Source organism: Octopus bimaculoides, chromosome 7, assembly GCF_001194135.2.
Source record: "Octopus bimaculoides isolate UCB-OBI-ISO-001 chromosome 7, ASM119413v2, whole genome shotgun sequence".
NCBI lineage: Eukaryota > Metazoa > Mollusca > Cephalopoda > Octopoda > Octopodidae > Octopus > Octopus bimaculoides.
The window spans coordinates 48,525,836-48,540,625 of record NC_068987.1 but is presented as its reverse complement, the minus strand read 5'-3'; the positions used below and the strand labels follow the sequence as shown (position 1 = coordinate 48,540,625).

Genomic DNA, 14,790 nt, shown 5'->3' with positions numbered 1-14,790 from the left:
TTGAGTTTTTATTCTCTAGGATTCCTGTATATCTTACAATTGTGATTGTCATCCTGAATTTTTTTTCCCACCAAAATACTTAAATTTTTATACATTTTTGCTTTTAACTCCCGTCCCACCACAAGGAGTAGGGTTCATTTTTAAGGACCAGGAAATACTTCAGTTCTGATTAGTGGCTGATCCACTTTGAATTTCTGCGCTCACGCACAGGACGAAACTGCTGTCTCATACACTTACATCCTAAACCGCCTCCAAAACAAGGTTATTTCGATGAAATAACAACGCTGTAATCACTGGCTTAAGAGTCCAACGAAGCAGCTTGTATATGATTATTCTATTTGCTAGAAATAACAGTCAAACCACTCTGATATCACACTTTACTGTCTTAAAACAAGACATTGGATGATCTACTACTACCTGCTATCTTTCGATAACCGTACACTAAAAGTGAAACTTTCTTCGGTAATTTCCGTCAAATAGAATTTAGATTTTTTTTCTTTCAGCAGAATCGAATGTGTTTATGTATTTTTTGTGTATGTACAATGTGTTTATGTATGTATGTAAGTACTGTATATGTATGTGTATACAAGAATATACATACGTATACACATACATATCTGCACTAAAACATAATATACATCCATACACACAGATAAACAAGCGATTCAGCAAAGACAAAAATTAAATAAATAGACCTACATACAAATATACATACATGCACATAAAAACATACACAAAAAATACATGAACATATATACACAAAAAAACCTAAGTGATTCAACTGGAAAAAAAATTTATGGAAAATGCCACAGAAATAGTTTCATTTAGAAATGAAGCTAGTATGTTTCTCTGGATGAGCTGTGTCAGTGTGCATGTACGACAGTCAAAGGATCTTGAGAGAAAAGTTGAGCATAAGAGGTATCAGATGTGTGCAAGAGAGACAACTGCGTTGGTATGGTCATGTGATGCAGATGAATGTGGACCACTGTTTGAAGAAGTACCGATCTCTAACAGTGGAGGGAAGCTGTGGAAGAGGGAGATCCAGGAAGACATGGAACAAAGTAGTGAAGCATGAACTTCGAATGTTGAGCCTCATGGATGCAATGATTAGTGACCAAGACTTTTGGTAATATGCTATGCTTGAGAAGACTTATCAAGTCAAGTGAAATCATATTTGATGCCATTGTCAGTGCCATGTAACTGGCACATACAGGAGGGTGGCACTCCATCGCTTACGACGTCGAGGGTTCCAGTTGATCCGATCACCAGCCTGCTCATGAAATTAACGTGCAAGTGGCTGAGCACTCCACAGACACGTGTACCCTTAACGTAGTTCTCGGGGATATTCAGCATGACACAGTGTGACAAGGCTGACCCTTTGAATTACAGGCACAACAGAAACAGGAAGAAAGAGTGAGAGAAAGTTGTGGTGAAAGAGTACAGCAGGGTTCAACACCATCCCCTGCCTGAGCCCCATGGAGCTTTAGGTGTTTTCGCTCAATAAACACTCACAACACCCGGTCTGGGAATCGAAACCGCGAGTCTGCTACCCTAACCACTGGGCCATTGCGCCTCCACTAACTGGCACATAAAAAGTACTTTTTGAGCATTGAGACTCAAGGAAGCAATGTGCCTGATGTCAGTGTCATGTAACTAGCACCTGTGATGGTGGCACATAAAAAGCACTTTTCAAGCACTGAGCCTCACGGAGGCAATGACAAATGACTGAGACCTCTGGCAATATGCTGTGCTTGGTCAGAAGACATATCAAGCCAAGTGAAACCATAGTCATGGCAGATACTGGTGTCACACAACTGGCATACAAAAGCACCCATTACACTCTCAGAGTGGTTGGTGTTAGGAAGGGCATCCAGCCATAGAAATCATGCCAAATCTGACTGGAGTTTGGTGCAGTCCCTCAGCTTACCAGCCCTGGTCAAACTAACTCATGCCAGCATGGACAACAAACGTTAAATGATAATGTTGATTAAGGTGGTGAGTTGGCAAAATCGTTAGCATGGCAGGCAAAATGCTTAGTGGCATTTTGCCTGTCTTTACATTCTGAGTTCAAATTCCACTGAGGTCAACTTCGCCTTTCATTTTTTGGGGGTTGATAAAATAAGCACCAGTTGAGCAGGCATTTTCTGTTCCTACTGGAACTAAACAGGATTGTGTTTTAGCTCCTGTGCTTTTTGTTACACTATGTTGCTGATGCTCCAACATGCTTTTAAGGAGTACCATAAAGGTGTAAACTTTCAGTGTCACACAGACAGATGTCTACTAAACCTAAATGAGTAAAGCTTCAGATCAAAGTAATAGACCAAAGAAGAGATTTTAGGTGATTTTCTGTTCACTCATGATTGTGCTTTAATTTTTCATTCATTTGAAGGAATTTAGGAAATAGTTGGCAGGTGTACTCAAGATTCAAATGTGATGATTGACAATAAACGACTCAAATGGGTTAGGTTATTTTAGATATCCTGGAAGTACAGTAAACTTTAAGGGTACTTGATGAAATCAATGTTAGAAGGGAAAGTAGTGTTCATGTGTGGGAGATGCACAGGATCCATAAAAGCTATAGATACCTGGGGAATTGATTCCTTCAAATGCCCTGGTGGCTCATTAATGGTAGATAATTTCTGCTACTTAGGGGACCGGGGAGGATGTTCAGAGCGTGTAACAGCTAGAATAAGAATAGAATGGAAAAAAATTCAGAGAGCTACAAAAGGTTTCTCGCACCAAGGAAAGGGAGATTGTATGATGCATGTATACAGAAAACAATTCTACATGGTAGTGAGATGTGGGCCCTGAATGTAGAGGATATGCAAAGGTTAGAGAGGAATGAGACTAGTATGCTCCACTGGATGTGTAATGTGCATGTTCAACAAAGTGTATTGAGAGAGAAGCTCAGCATAGATGCTGTGTGCAAGAGAGAAGACTGTGCTGGGTTGATCATGTGATGCAGATGGATGCAAATAGCTCCATAAAGAAGTGCCAATCTCTCAAAGTTGATGGAACATGTGGAAGGGGAAAACCCAGGAAGACATGGGATAAAGGACAACCTCAGGACATTGAACCTTTCAGATAAGATGATGAAGGACCAAGATACCTGGCGCCATGCTGTACTCAAGGAGATCCATACTCCACAGCAGAAGTGTTCAAGTCATCCCCCCTGTGAAGAGGATTGGCATGCAAGAGTCCTGTGCTAGTGACACGTAAAAAGCTCTGATGCTGGTGTTTGTGCGGTGCTAGGTAAAAGCAATCAGCACACTGTAAAGTGGTTGGTGTTTGAAAGGGCATCCAACCATAGAAACCATTCCAAATCAGACTGGAGCCAAATCTGGTCAAACTGTTCAACCCATGCCAGCATGGAAAATGGATGTTAAATGATGATAACGAGGATGAATATCTAAGGCTACAAGTTCTTTTGGAAAACTTTTCCATTGTTTGTGGAATAAACACGGTATCAGTTTGAAAACTAAAATAAGTATATACAAAGCTTGTATTTTGTATGGGGCAGAAGCATGAACTCCCTATTACAAGCATATAAAGAAACTTTAAACCTTTCGCATATGCTGTCTACATAATATCTGCAGCATAAAATGGTGGGATAAGTTTCATAAAAATGTGATATAACCAGGATTAAAAGCATGTTGTTGAGAATTTGGTGCAGGTAAGCATGCTGTTTGAATGTATGATGATCACATTCCGAAAATTCTTTTGTATAGCCAATTCTGCAGCAAAAGAAAATCCCTGCTATGGTATAAGGATAAGTTGGAACAGTCAGTAAAATCCCTACAGCTTAATTTAACATCTTTGGAAAGTTATTGCCTCAATTGATCAGAGAAACCTGAAATGTGTCATGGTGCATCTAAACAATTTGAGTTGAAGATACAGATCAATGAAAGAACTATATTCTATAATCAACAGACACATTTGTTCATTCCCAGGCAAAATCAAAATTATCATTGTCCCCATTGTGACTTCATAGCAAAATCCATACCTGAACTCAAATTACATTCCTGCATCCATCACAAATGGATGCAGCATCTTTTTTTTATAAATTTTTAATCCTTTCCTTCAAACACATCGAAGTCAATGGGACTGATTGTTACCATCATTGTTGTTATGCTTCTTCTACAGCTAATACAACAGAATCTGTTCTGAACTACTGAGCTAGCAAGCTGCATGCATACCATCTCTGTGTATACTTACCTATATCTCTAGGTTAGGGACCTTTTTGCTTGGCTCTGCTGATTCTATGCTGAATTAATTTGCTATGGGATGTTATGGTACTCCAAAAATTTTTTATTCTACAATGAACCAAGTTAGAAATAAACAAAAGTGTTAGATGTTGATAATTACCACATAAAAAAACCATATAAAGTTAGAAGAGCATGATAATTCACTTGAAGCATTGCAACATATTTTTCGATATATCATAAATAACTTTTTCTTATTATCCATCTTTCATTCATTAATACTGTTCTCTACCCACACTTTCATTGATCATTCCAATCAATGAGCCATCAAATTCTCTCCTCCTCCACCACCATATGTCTCTTACACTCTTCATACACTATGCCTGCATCCCTCCCTCACTCCTGCAATCCAGCTAATCGCATTTCATCTTCCACATCCTTCTGTCTACTTTGTCATCTTTACTATTCTGCTGCTCTTCACCATCTGTCATTTCCTATTCCTCCCCTACATCCCCTTACTCATTCATCATTGCACATCCACAATTCATTCCATCTGTCCTCCCTACACACTCTTTACAATTATCACCTACTTGCCCTGACCCTCAAACATTTACACTCCTGGTCCCTCATTCCCACTCACTTCTTACACATCTTGTACTTAGAGGCCACCCAGACACTTCATCACTACTATTTTTATCTTTTTTCCAACTTCACCCAATCACTCCCACTACCTCTTCTAAAGTGCAAATAGTTATGTAGCTCCTCTAATCTGTAACAAGAAGTTTCTGCTCTGGACCCTTAGCTCATACTTTTACTCCTCATCTCCTAGCAGAAAGTTGTCTCCTTGGGGCTTATATTCTTCAAGCAGCCTGACAACCTTGCTAGTGTTGGTGACACACAAAAAGCATCCAGTATATGCTGTAAAGTAGTTGGCATTAGGAAGGGCATCCAGCCATAGAAATCATGCCAAAGTAGATTGGAGCATGAAGTAGTTCTTGGGCCCATTAGATCATGTCAAACCATCCCGCCCATGCCAGCACAGAACATGGCATTAAGTGATGAAGATGATGGTGATAAAAGCAACTACATTGTGGAAGAGCTATTCTAACCATTTAATAACACACAAAACTGTTAAATTCACTTTGAATTTATTTTATGAATATTAAACATTCCATTGCACAAATGTGACTAAGTTACAGTTGTGCAACAGAATGTTTGGTACTTCCTGAAATATATTTATTTTGAAAGTAAATATAACAATTTTGGTGTGTTGTTAATTTGCTAAAATGGATCTTCTACACTGTAAATGCTTTAGTTTCAATACAGTCTCAGTGCTAGGTGAGTTCTACTTCAGTCTCTTTAGGAACCATTCTATGCACAATTTAACTGAATTTGGCAATGTAAAGCAAAAAGACACAACCAGGACATGTGGCACAATTCAGCTCTACGAATGATGTCAGTCACTTGGTACAATAGTGGCTGGAGCCTGTGTAGATTTGTTCACAGCTGATAGATTTAGAGTTTTACTTCTTCCTTTTAGAAGGGTATGTTATACGAGACTGGTCTCTTTTCCTTCCCCTATAACCCAAAGTGTACATTTGTAGTCTAGAAAATATAAGTTTGCTCCTTTTGCTTATGTATTTTGGTCCAGAAGTTTTTAAAATCCAGTATTTGAATGTTAAGTCTGAGGAAAACATGATGGAACAGTAAGCTTCAGCATTTCAATTTTGTCATATATTTATAGACATCTTCACTCCAATGTTTCTTCTTGTTACCACCACCACCACCACCACCACCACCATCATCAATTAATGTCCATTTTCTATGTTGATATGCATTGGTTTCAACAGGATCCAACAAGTCAAATGGCAGCTTCTGGTTCCAATGTCTACCCATGTAAGAAAATGTTTCAATAAGGATATGCATTTCAGTAATTACATTAAAATTTAATAGAAGGGTTTTGGTGTTAAACTCTTTTTATTTATAAATTCACTTTCTGAGCACAAAATTTTCACTTGTAATGTTTCTTCACTCAAAAACTATGAATTGTTTTTATTGCCTTTAACAAACTTCTTCCCTTTATTTATTTTACTTCATTTTCTTCTTCGTCTTCTTATTATTATTATTATTATTATTTTATGTTTGACTTTTGCTTTGCATTTGTACAAGTTGACTCCCAAGTCTCATCCAGAGACCTCAAGAGACAACAAGTTAGAAGTTCATGTTGGTGTTATGCCTAGGGTGCCATATATTTGGTTTTGTGCATAGTATTGTTCTAGAGAATGTTTAAGAAACCTATTATTATTTTTTTGTAGACGTTACACAGTATACAATATCCTGAGGTTGTTAATTGAAGATATTGTACCTGCCAGAGGTTTGTGCTGTTTGTCAAGTCACAAGGACCTCAGACAGTACTTTATGCAATATGAATGCAGTTCCAAATGATGCCGACTTTTGCAATACACCTAGATTGTTGGGTATTTCTAAATTTTTAGATTAGGTGGTATTGAACCCAATGCTCCGATGACAATAGGGATAACCTTTATGTTTGACTCTCATAGTTGCCACATCTTAGCGATCTCAATTCTCAGGTCTCCATATTTGTCAACCTTTTCTCTTTCTTTCATGATGATATGTTGATCTCCTGGCACTGCCACATCAATTATTAGGCACTCTTGTTTGTCTCTCCTAAAGGTTACTATATCTAGCCTTCTAATATCTTGTCTGTCTGGAAGTTAAAGTCCCAGATGATTTTTGCCTTCCCCTCTTTGTCCATTACCTTTTCCTATGTATGTTGGTACCAAGCACCTGTAACCTCATATCAATACTTTATTGTTACCTCCACCTTAGCAAAGGCTGGGGTATTGTTTTCAGTCATGTTCGTTTGTTTGTCCATGGACAAGATATCTCGAGCTGCTTAATGGATTCAGATGAAACTTTTAGGAATGTTTGGCCTCGTGACTGGCACAAACTGATTAGATTTTGAGATCAATCTGGTACCCGAGAAGGATTCTGGATTATTTGTTATATTTACTTTACTTTACATGATCTTATGTTGACTTTCGAGTCTTTCTCAGTTATCTCCCTTTAGGCTGTTCCCAAAGTTTTATTTTCGTTTCTCTATTATTAATTTTACTCGTGTCTCTATCTTAGTAGAAACTGATGGATAAAGAAATCAAACTACATAAACAAATGGCAGCAACACTGTTCAGAAATTAAATAGCACAAACATATTTTTATAATATATATATTATACATATTAACACGTTACAGTATACTTACAGATATACATATATCTATACATTGATCTAAAACAACAGGAATATTAAAAGGAAGGCTGGAATTTAATAGAAGAGAAAACCAAAAGGTCTCATGCTATGCATTAAAAAATTCTTGAGTAGAATTTATTATTACCTCTGCCTTTGAAACTATTTTGAATGGTGGATTTGTTAACTTAGGCTTGTATTAGATAAGTATAAACTATTTATTATTGTTACTAAATTTTATACAGCCCCCTTCACATTCCATGACTACCATTGGGATCGATCAGGTACTGGACAAGGATTCTGGTTTTTTTACTTAATTTTTGAGAGCGGTCGGGTTCATTTTCAGTATTCCCGTTTGCGAGAACAGTCGAATTTATTTCAGATATTCTCATTTAAAAAATCATCTCTGGCTAATCGTTGAGAGGATGTTGGTGTTCCCTTGGCAGAATTTTGCACTCTCTGAGTGCTCTTATTTTTATTATTATTATTATTATTAAAACAGCAAGCAGGCAAAATTGCTATTATGCCAGATAAGGCACATTCCCTCTGGTTTTGAATTTTGAGTTCAAATGCCACTGAGGTTGACTTTACCTTTCATCCTTTCAGAGTCAATAAAATAAGTACCAATTGATTACTGGCGTCAATATAATTGACTAGCCCCACTCCTCTGAAATTTCAGGCCTTGTGTCAATAGTAGAAAGGATTATTATAATTATTATTCTAAGCTCAGTTCCCACCAAGGTCAATTTTGCCTTGAACATTAGGGTCGAAGTTATCTTACTAGATAATGATAAATTCCAGAAGAGAGGATATTCAAAGTTATGTTTAGCTGTTGTTCAGATGGTCAAATTTCTACAGCACCATTAGGATTAACTTAGATGAGATGCAGTTTGGTTTTGTGCCAAGGAGAAGTACTACTATCATCCTAGTAAAGCAACTGCAGCAGAAGCACCTAGTAAAAATTAAACTGCTGTACTTGGCATCTGTTGATATAGAAAAAGCCTTTGACAGGGTCACATATCTGGTGGTGATGCAGAAGCTTGGGATAGAAGAGTAGTTGTTGAGAGCAATCCAAACCATGTAGAGGGACAATGTCTGAATTTAGTGTGCAGATAGGATCTCACCAAGAATCAGTCCTCAGACTCTTGTTTATCATAGTCCTCCAGGCAGTTTAAAACTGGTTGCCCTTGGGAGCTCCTCTATACCAATGACATTGTTCTTATAGCTGATTCTCTCCACTAGAGTAAGAGAAGAAACTTCAGGTGTGGAAGCAAGGACTGGAATCTAAAGGACCTAAGAAATAATTTAGCAAATATCAAAGTACTAGTAAGCAGTAAAGCACACAAATTACTAATAATCCCTTGAGAGAAATGGCCCTGTTCAAAATGTAGAAATTCCACTTGGAGTACCCAGTGCAAGTGACGGACACATAAGAGGTGCAGTGGAATCACAGGAAGGTTAACAGAAATTAGTCCGTAAATGTGCAGGTACAATGAACACTAAGGACTTTTCCTCAATTGTACTGAGGGACCCTTGGATGTGGTAGATAGTTTTCATTACCTAGGTGACCAAGCTAGGTTGGTCACCTAGTGGAGGAGGTTGCTCTGAAAGCATGGTTGCAAGAATAAGAATAGGTTGGACTAAGTTCAGAGAGCTATTACTTTTGTTGATCCCCAAGGGCCTCTTTTTACAAAAAATGTTTCTGTGTTAGACTAATTTCTTCAAAGTAGCAAGCTTCAATTCCTAGTAACTGAAATTGTTGACCATCTGCTCGCACTCAATACAAAATTATTTTCACAAAAGCAAGGTTCTCTCCAGAGAAGCATCACATGGATGTAAGTTATCTATTGTTGCCAACTTTGTCATTTCTTACACCAACCTTACAAAAGATGTATAACAGGGTTTTGATGGGTGATTGGATATTGTTTAGGCTGCATATTGTCTATACTATAAATTGCAGTGTTCTTGATTGATTGATTGAGTGTCGGCAGATTCACTCGAGAATGGTGCAGTGGAATAGCGTGAAATTCAGCAGAGCGGCAGCATGGTCCGCTCATGTTCAGGAGATTTTTATTGCCCTCCAACTCCCATGGTTACTGAGATAATCGATTATTACTTTTTAAGATAGGAATATCCCATTCAAAGTGGGGAGGGGTGATTTTGTTGCCTTTCCCATGCGCGAAATTTTACGAAAAACCAGCACAATAAAGATTATTTTTTTCCAAGTAATGTGGCTGGGTTTGTTTTTCGAAAATTTTAATCAGAGGCACAGAAAAAAAATAATTTCAATTTTTTGTGCATTAAAAAGCTAAAGCTGTTAGACACTGGCGTACAGCGATCGATATATACGCAGTGAACGTTTTCTCCATTTGCGTGCAATAAGGCTTAGGGCAAGCGAGTGTAACATCGAAATAACTTGAAAAGAATGCATGTGGGAATGCCGTTATAATGAATGCTCATTTAAATGTATTTTGCATGGAGTTGATGTACTTTTTAACAGGAGAGGAGTGCCTGCAGGCTGGTTCTTCTCAAGTTTATGCATTTTCAGGTTCAATGTGTTTCAAATAAGTACTGACAATTGAAGGTGATTGCAAAGACAAAGAGCTACCTGTCTTTTTTTAACAATTTTAACAGTGAGAACATTGGACAAAATATGTTATTAACATTAATAGTTTGTACCTCAGCTAATTACTGTTGAGAACTGCATAATCCATGTGTCATGTTAGAGATCTAAAAGGCATTTTCGAATTTCATTATTTTCTTTAATCCAGGCAACACTGGATATTTCTGCTAGTTCCCATATAAAACCAAGTTAACAGAAAAATTCATGTAGTAATTTCACAGCACTGTAAGCATTTCAACATTATTTATTGTGTTGCATTAGTATAAAAAGATGTTCATGCAATTAATGGAAACAGTAAAGTGGAAATAACATATGACATGTAAGGAAAATGTTTAACACTTGGGCTTGGTTTTGTCATATTCAGTGAATATACAGGTGTCGTCATGTCTTCTTTGATATTTTCAATTAAATATGCAGCTGTCAGAACAGCAATTGAGAGATTGTAATTCAAAGCAAGAGTGGAGAACATCATACCAGCTTGGACATCTTGACACTCTGCAAAATTGGTGCCTTTATTGACTGTATTTATAGGCTTTATTTGTGGAAAGTTTTAGACATGCTAAAGAACTCCATCTTGAGAGTGGGGAACCCGAAGACGGACAGGAAATACTACATGAGTGGCCATGATGCACAGGGGGAACAGACTGTGATTGAGCTAGCAGAAAGTGCGGTAGAGGGGGATCTTGGCGTCTTGATCGACAAAGGGTTGACTTTCAGGAACCACATAAACCAAGCAACTGTAAAAGCAAATCGAATCCTTGGAGTCATCCAACGATCATTTGACTTCATCACCCTTGTTGTCTTCGTCCAGCTGTAAAAGTCTCTAGTTCACCCGATTCTTGAATATGGACACACAGTTTGGCAATGTGTTGCGAGTTGGAGGAAGTTCAGAGGCGTGCCACCAAACTCATTGCATCCTTGAAAGAAAAGCCATACCCAGAGCACTTGGCTGCACGAAACTTGCCTAGTCTCGAACATCGCCATCTCAGGGGGAATATGATCAACATGTACAAGTATATGCATGGCCTGTACCTGACCAACCGCCCCCAATTCAACTACTTCCAAGGCAGAAGTACAAAAGGACACAGCCTGAAATTGGAAAGATCACACTGCAGGCTCAACATTAGAAGCTGCTTTTTCATACAGCGTGTGACTACCACCTGGAACAGTCTTCCAAACAGTGTGGTTGCAGCTCCATGAGTCAATGCCTTCAAGAACAAGCTTGATGCACACTGGAGGGAACTTACTGCAAAATTTGACCCTGTCTGTTACTATTAGCTACAACTGTCGAAGTGCTGTACCACACATGACAAATTAATTGTACTAGTGGAAAAGGACCTGTGAACAAGCTCCTAGTATTGACAGAATGTTATCCATCTCACTAGGCTTAAAACAATTTTATACAAGTAAGTACTGAACAGTACCTGAATTGTACACTTCTGCTTTATATTATTCACAATTTTAAGCATGGACAATTTGAAATTGTCAGACGTGAAGTAGGAATAAAACCCTTGGTTGGAGCCAACGACACACTGCCCTACAGGATGTAAAACGATTTTTGCTGCAGTTAAAAACGATACGTTATACTCCGATATTGCGATCACACTTCCCAATCATCCAAAATATGGAACATTTGTCCTTATATTAAAAAATCGAACAGTATTAGGCGTTGTGCTTCCTATAAATTAAGACAATAAATAAAAAATGCACGCAGGAAACATATCCCAAGTGGGAGATAGCACCGCTGTTTAAAGACCAACCGGAAGTCACATGGTTACTTTAGAAATTTTTTCATCCCACAGCAATAGCAGACAGGTTTAATAAGAAACATGTGTAATTAGGTAAGGCTGTTTATCTTTTGCTTAACAAAATATGCGGAATTCCACTCAAGTTCATTGTTATGAAGTCCTCTAATTATTGATTGCAATTCTTGTTAAAAAACTTGTTTTACTCCCCAATGTACTATTAACAGCAGGTGCTCTAATATTTCTTCCTCGCCATTCATTCGAATTAACCATACATTTACATATAGAAACTTACGTGCAAATTAAATTAGCTTCAGTATCTATTTCCCAGTGTTTGAATATGAATTCCGGATTCATGATCGCTGATATATATATTCCTTTAAATTACGAATATGTCGCTACTATTTTGTTTACGATCATTTCGTGACATAAATGTTATACGAATGTTGTTACACACATGAATTTTAAAAGTTAAAAACCTATAAAATAAGAAATGTTTGAATGATTGAATACATTGGGTTCCCGTTTTCATAATATTATTCACTTAATTATTTAATACTAGTGAGGAATTTTCACGTTTTATACGCTTTAATTTGAATGCGTAAATTTAAAAATCACCATAACACTGTTTTATTTGGTTAAAAGATTTATATGATAATCAGCTAGACAACAAATTTAGGTTATTGAAAAATTACCAACTAAATAAGTATTAGTGTTTGCAACACTATAATAAATTCTGAACAATGATCCACCAGTCCAGAGATTATTTTTCTTATAAACTGTAAACAGCATCCTTCAAACTTGATGTTGGCATCAATTAAATATTGAAAAAGCTTTCCTGTTCTGTAAATGAAACATGTGTCACATCTTCATTCTGCTTGACGATAACAGTTGAAATCTAGTCGCCTTATTTCGAACACATGTTTGTCTTTCTTCAGGATACTGCCATATCGCACCATCTAAGCTCACTTATAAGAAAATAAAAGAGGATAACATTGAGTCAAGGTGGTAATATAAAAACAATACTCTTGTTGGATGAATTATGATCTTCATTTTCTAGAGGGGCTCCGTTTCCACTAATTAACTCAACGGCAGTTCGGTTTCTTTTAAGAAAATTGCACTGCTTGATGAAAGGGACTCATCAAAAGTACAGTTCAGATTTAAGGTGGAAAGTATTTTCTCTAAGTGCTATGTGCTTAAATTGTTTAAAATAATTGGCGGAGGTAAAGAATACGTACACCACCCACTTTCGACATAACAAAAACCCTAATCCTAACCCTTAACCCTAAACACCGAGTGTACGTATTCTTTACTTGCGCCAAATAATTTATTCGGAATCAATCTACAAATTTTGATTTGAATTAATGTATATAGGTGCAGTCATGGATATTTGGTAAAGAAGTTTGCTTCTCACTACATAATTTTCGGGTTTTTTTTTTTTTAGTTCAGTCTCACTGCGTGGTACTTGGGGAACTTCAACTCAAGGCCAAACAAGCCCATAGCTGAAAATCCTTGTGTGTGGTTTTGGTAGACAGAAACTAAAAGAAGCCCATCATGCATAAATATATGTTTCCTTGTCTTGACATCATGTGATATTTGTAATAAGTGTTATTGTATCAAGTAAGCAGTGTCATTCACTTTCAATATTCTACAAAAAGGCAAGCTGACAGAATTGTTAACATGCCAGGCAAAATGCTTAATGGCATTATGTCTGTCTGTGTATTAAGTTAAAATTCCGATTAGGTCGACTTTGCCTTTCATTCTTTTAGGGGTCAATAAAATAAGTACCAGTTGAGTACTGAGATCAATGTAATTGACTTCCTCCCAGCCCTGAAATTGCTAGCCCTGTACCAAAATTTGAAACCAATATTTTGCAAAAACATGTCTGGCCATAGGGAAATATATGAATGCTTGTGTGTACCCTTGTCTTGATATCACATGATAGTTTGTAAAACAAGCATCACTCATACCAGTGATACTGTTTCAGCCTTTCATGGAAAACATGTTTGGGCCAAGCGAAAATATTGCCTTATTTGGAAACAGGTGAGAATTGACAACAGGAAGGCCATCCAGCCCTAGGAAATTTACCTTGATAAACTGTCCAACTTAAGCAAGTATGGAAAAGTAGATATTAAAATGATGATGCAACAAAATTAATGGACTTAATCCTGCAGTCTCAGCTTTCTGGTGTTGAAAAGTCACTTAACAAGCAACTTGGATACTATACTTGCATATCATAAAATCGAGCAATTATATTTTTAAAAAATTATATTTATCAGTAATATTAATATGCCAGCATTTCATTTTCGTACATACATACCTGTGGTGTGTGTCACACTTCAAAGGAAAAGGTGAATGGTAAAGCGGAAGAGAGGAAGTGAGAGAGACAGTGAGTGGTGACAGTTCGTTTTCTGTTTTTAAATGTTTATCAGTATTTTCAGAATAGACTGATATATATATTGCAAGAAAAGTAGACACATAAATCAAAAGAAAAGTTGATACATAGACACATTGTTAAATCAAAGACAAATAACTACAGCAAATATTGGATGTCACTCACTTTTCATTACCATATGAGGATAAAATTAACTCGCAAGTGGCTGAGTACTCCACAGACATGCATACCATTAACGTAGTTCTCAGGGCAATTCAGCCTCATACAGAATATGACAAGGCTGGCCCCTTTCAATTACAGCTACAACTCATTTTGGCCAGCTGAGTAGACTGGAGCAAGATGAACCTTCAAGTGGTTGGAAGAAAATGAAAAAAGATCCTATACAGGGGCAGGAAAATCTTTTTTAGTTGTTAGGGTCACTATGGGTGCTAATTCAGTCTTAACAGCAGCATTTGTGGGTTTTACAGATAAACACTGATGTGCAGGCTGTTGTTATCAAACTGAGCATGAGTCGAGGGTGAATACACGACAGAATAGCAATAATTTTGTCTTAGCTTTC

At 37.2% G+C, this 14,790-nt stretch overlaps 3 protein-coding genes across 8 annotated transcripts in view; 2 read left to right on the top strand and 1 right to left on the bottom strand.

The window, feature by feature from the left end:
• Window positions 1-3,119, bottom strand: part of LOC106873836 (uncharacterized) — a 32,705-nt gene extending 29,586 nt beyond the window's left edge. Inside the window, exon 1 of the mRNA XM_014921345.2 lies at window positions 3,110-3,119. Within this exon, the coding sequence (XP_014776831.1) occupies window positions 3,110-3,119 (10 nt within the window). The remainder of the gene's footprint in view (window positions 1-3,109) is intronic.
• The window catches only part of LOC106868486 (LIM domain-binding protein 3), a 366,710-nt gene extending 359,742 nt beyond the window's left edge, over window positions 1-6,968 (top strand). For both annotated transcript variants that reach the window (XM_052969627.1, XM_052969626.1), the window contains one exon: window positions 6,959-6,968. The gene's annotated coding sequence lies outside the window, so the exon portion shown is untranslated. The remainder of the gene's footprint in view (window positions 1-6,958) is intronic.
• A 4,862-nt stretch (window positions 6,969-11,830) lies between these two features.
• Window positions 11,831-14,790, top strand: part of LOC106873838 (uncharacterized) — a 51,817-nt gene continuing 48,857 nt past the window's right edge. For 4 of the 5 annotated variants that reach the window (XR_008264612.1, XR_008264610.1, XR_008264611.1 and 1 more), the window contains exon 1: window positions 11,831-11,932. The gene's annotated coding sequence lies outside the window, so the exon portion shown is untranslated. The remainder of the gene's footprint in view (window positions 11,933-14,790) is intronic. The other variant, XR_008264613.1, reaches the window with a different exon arrangement.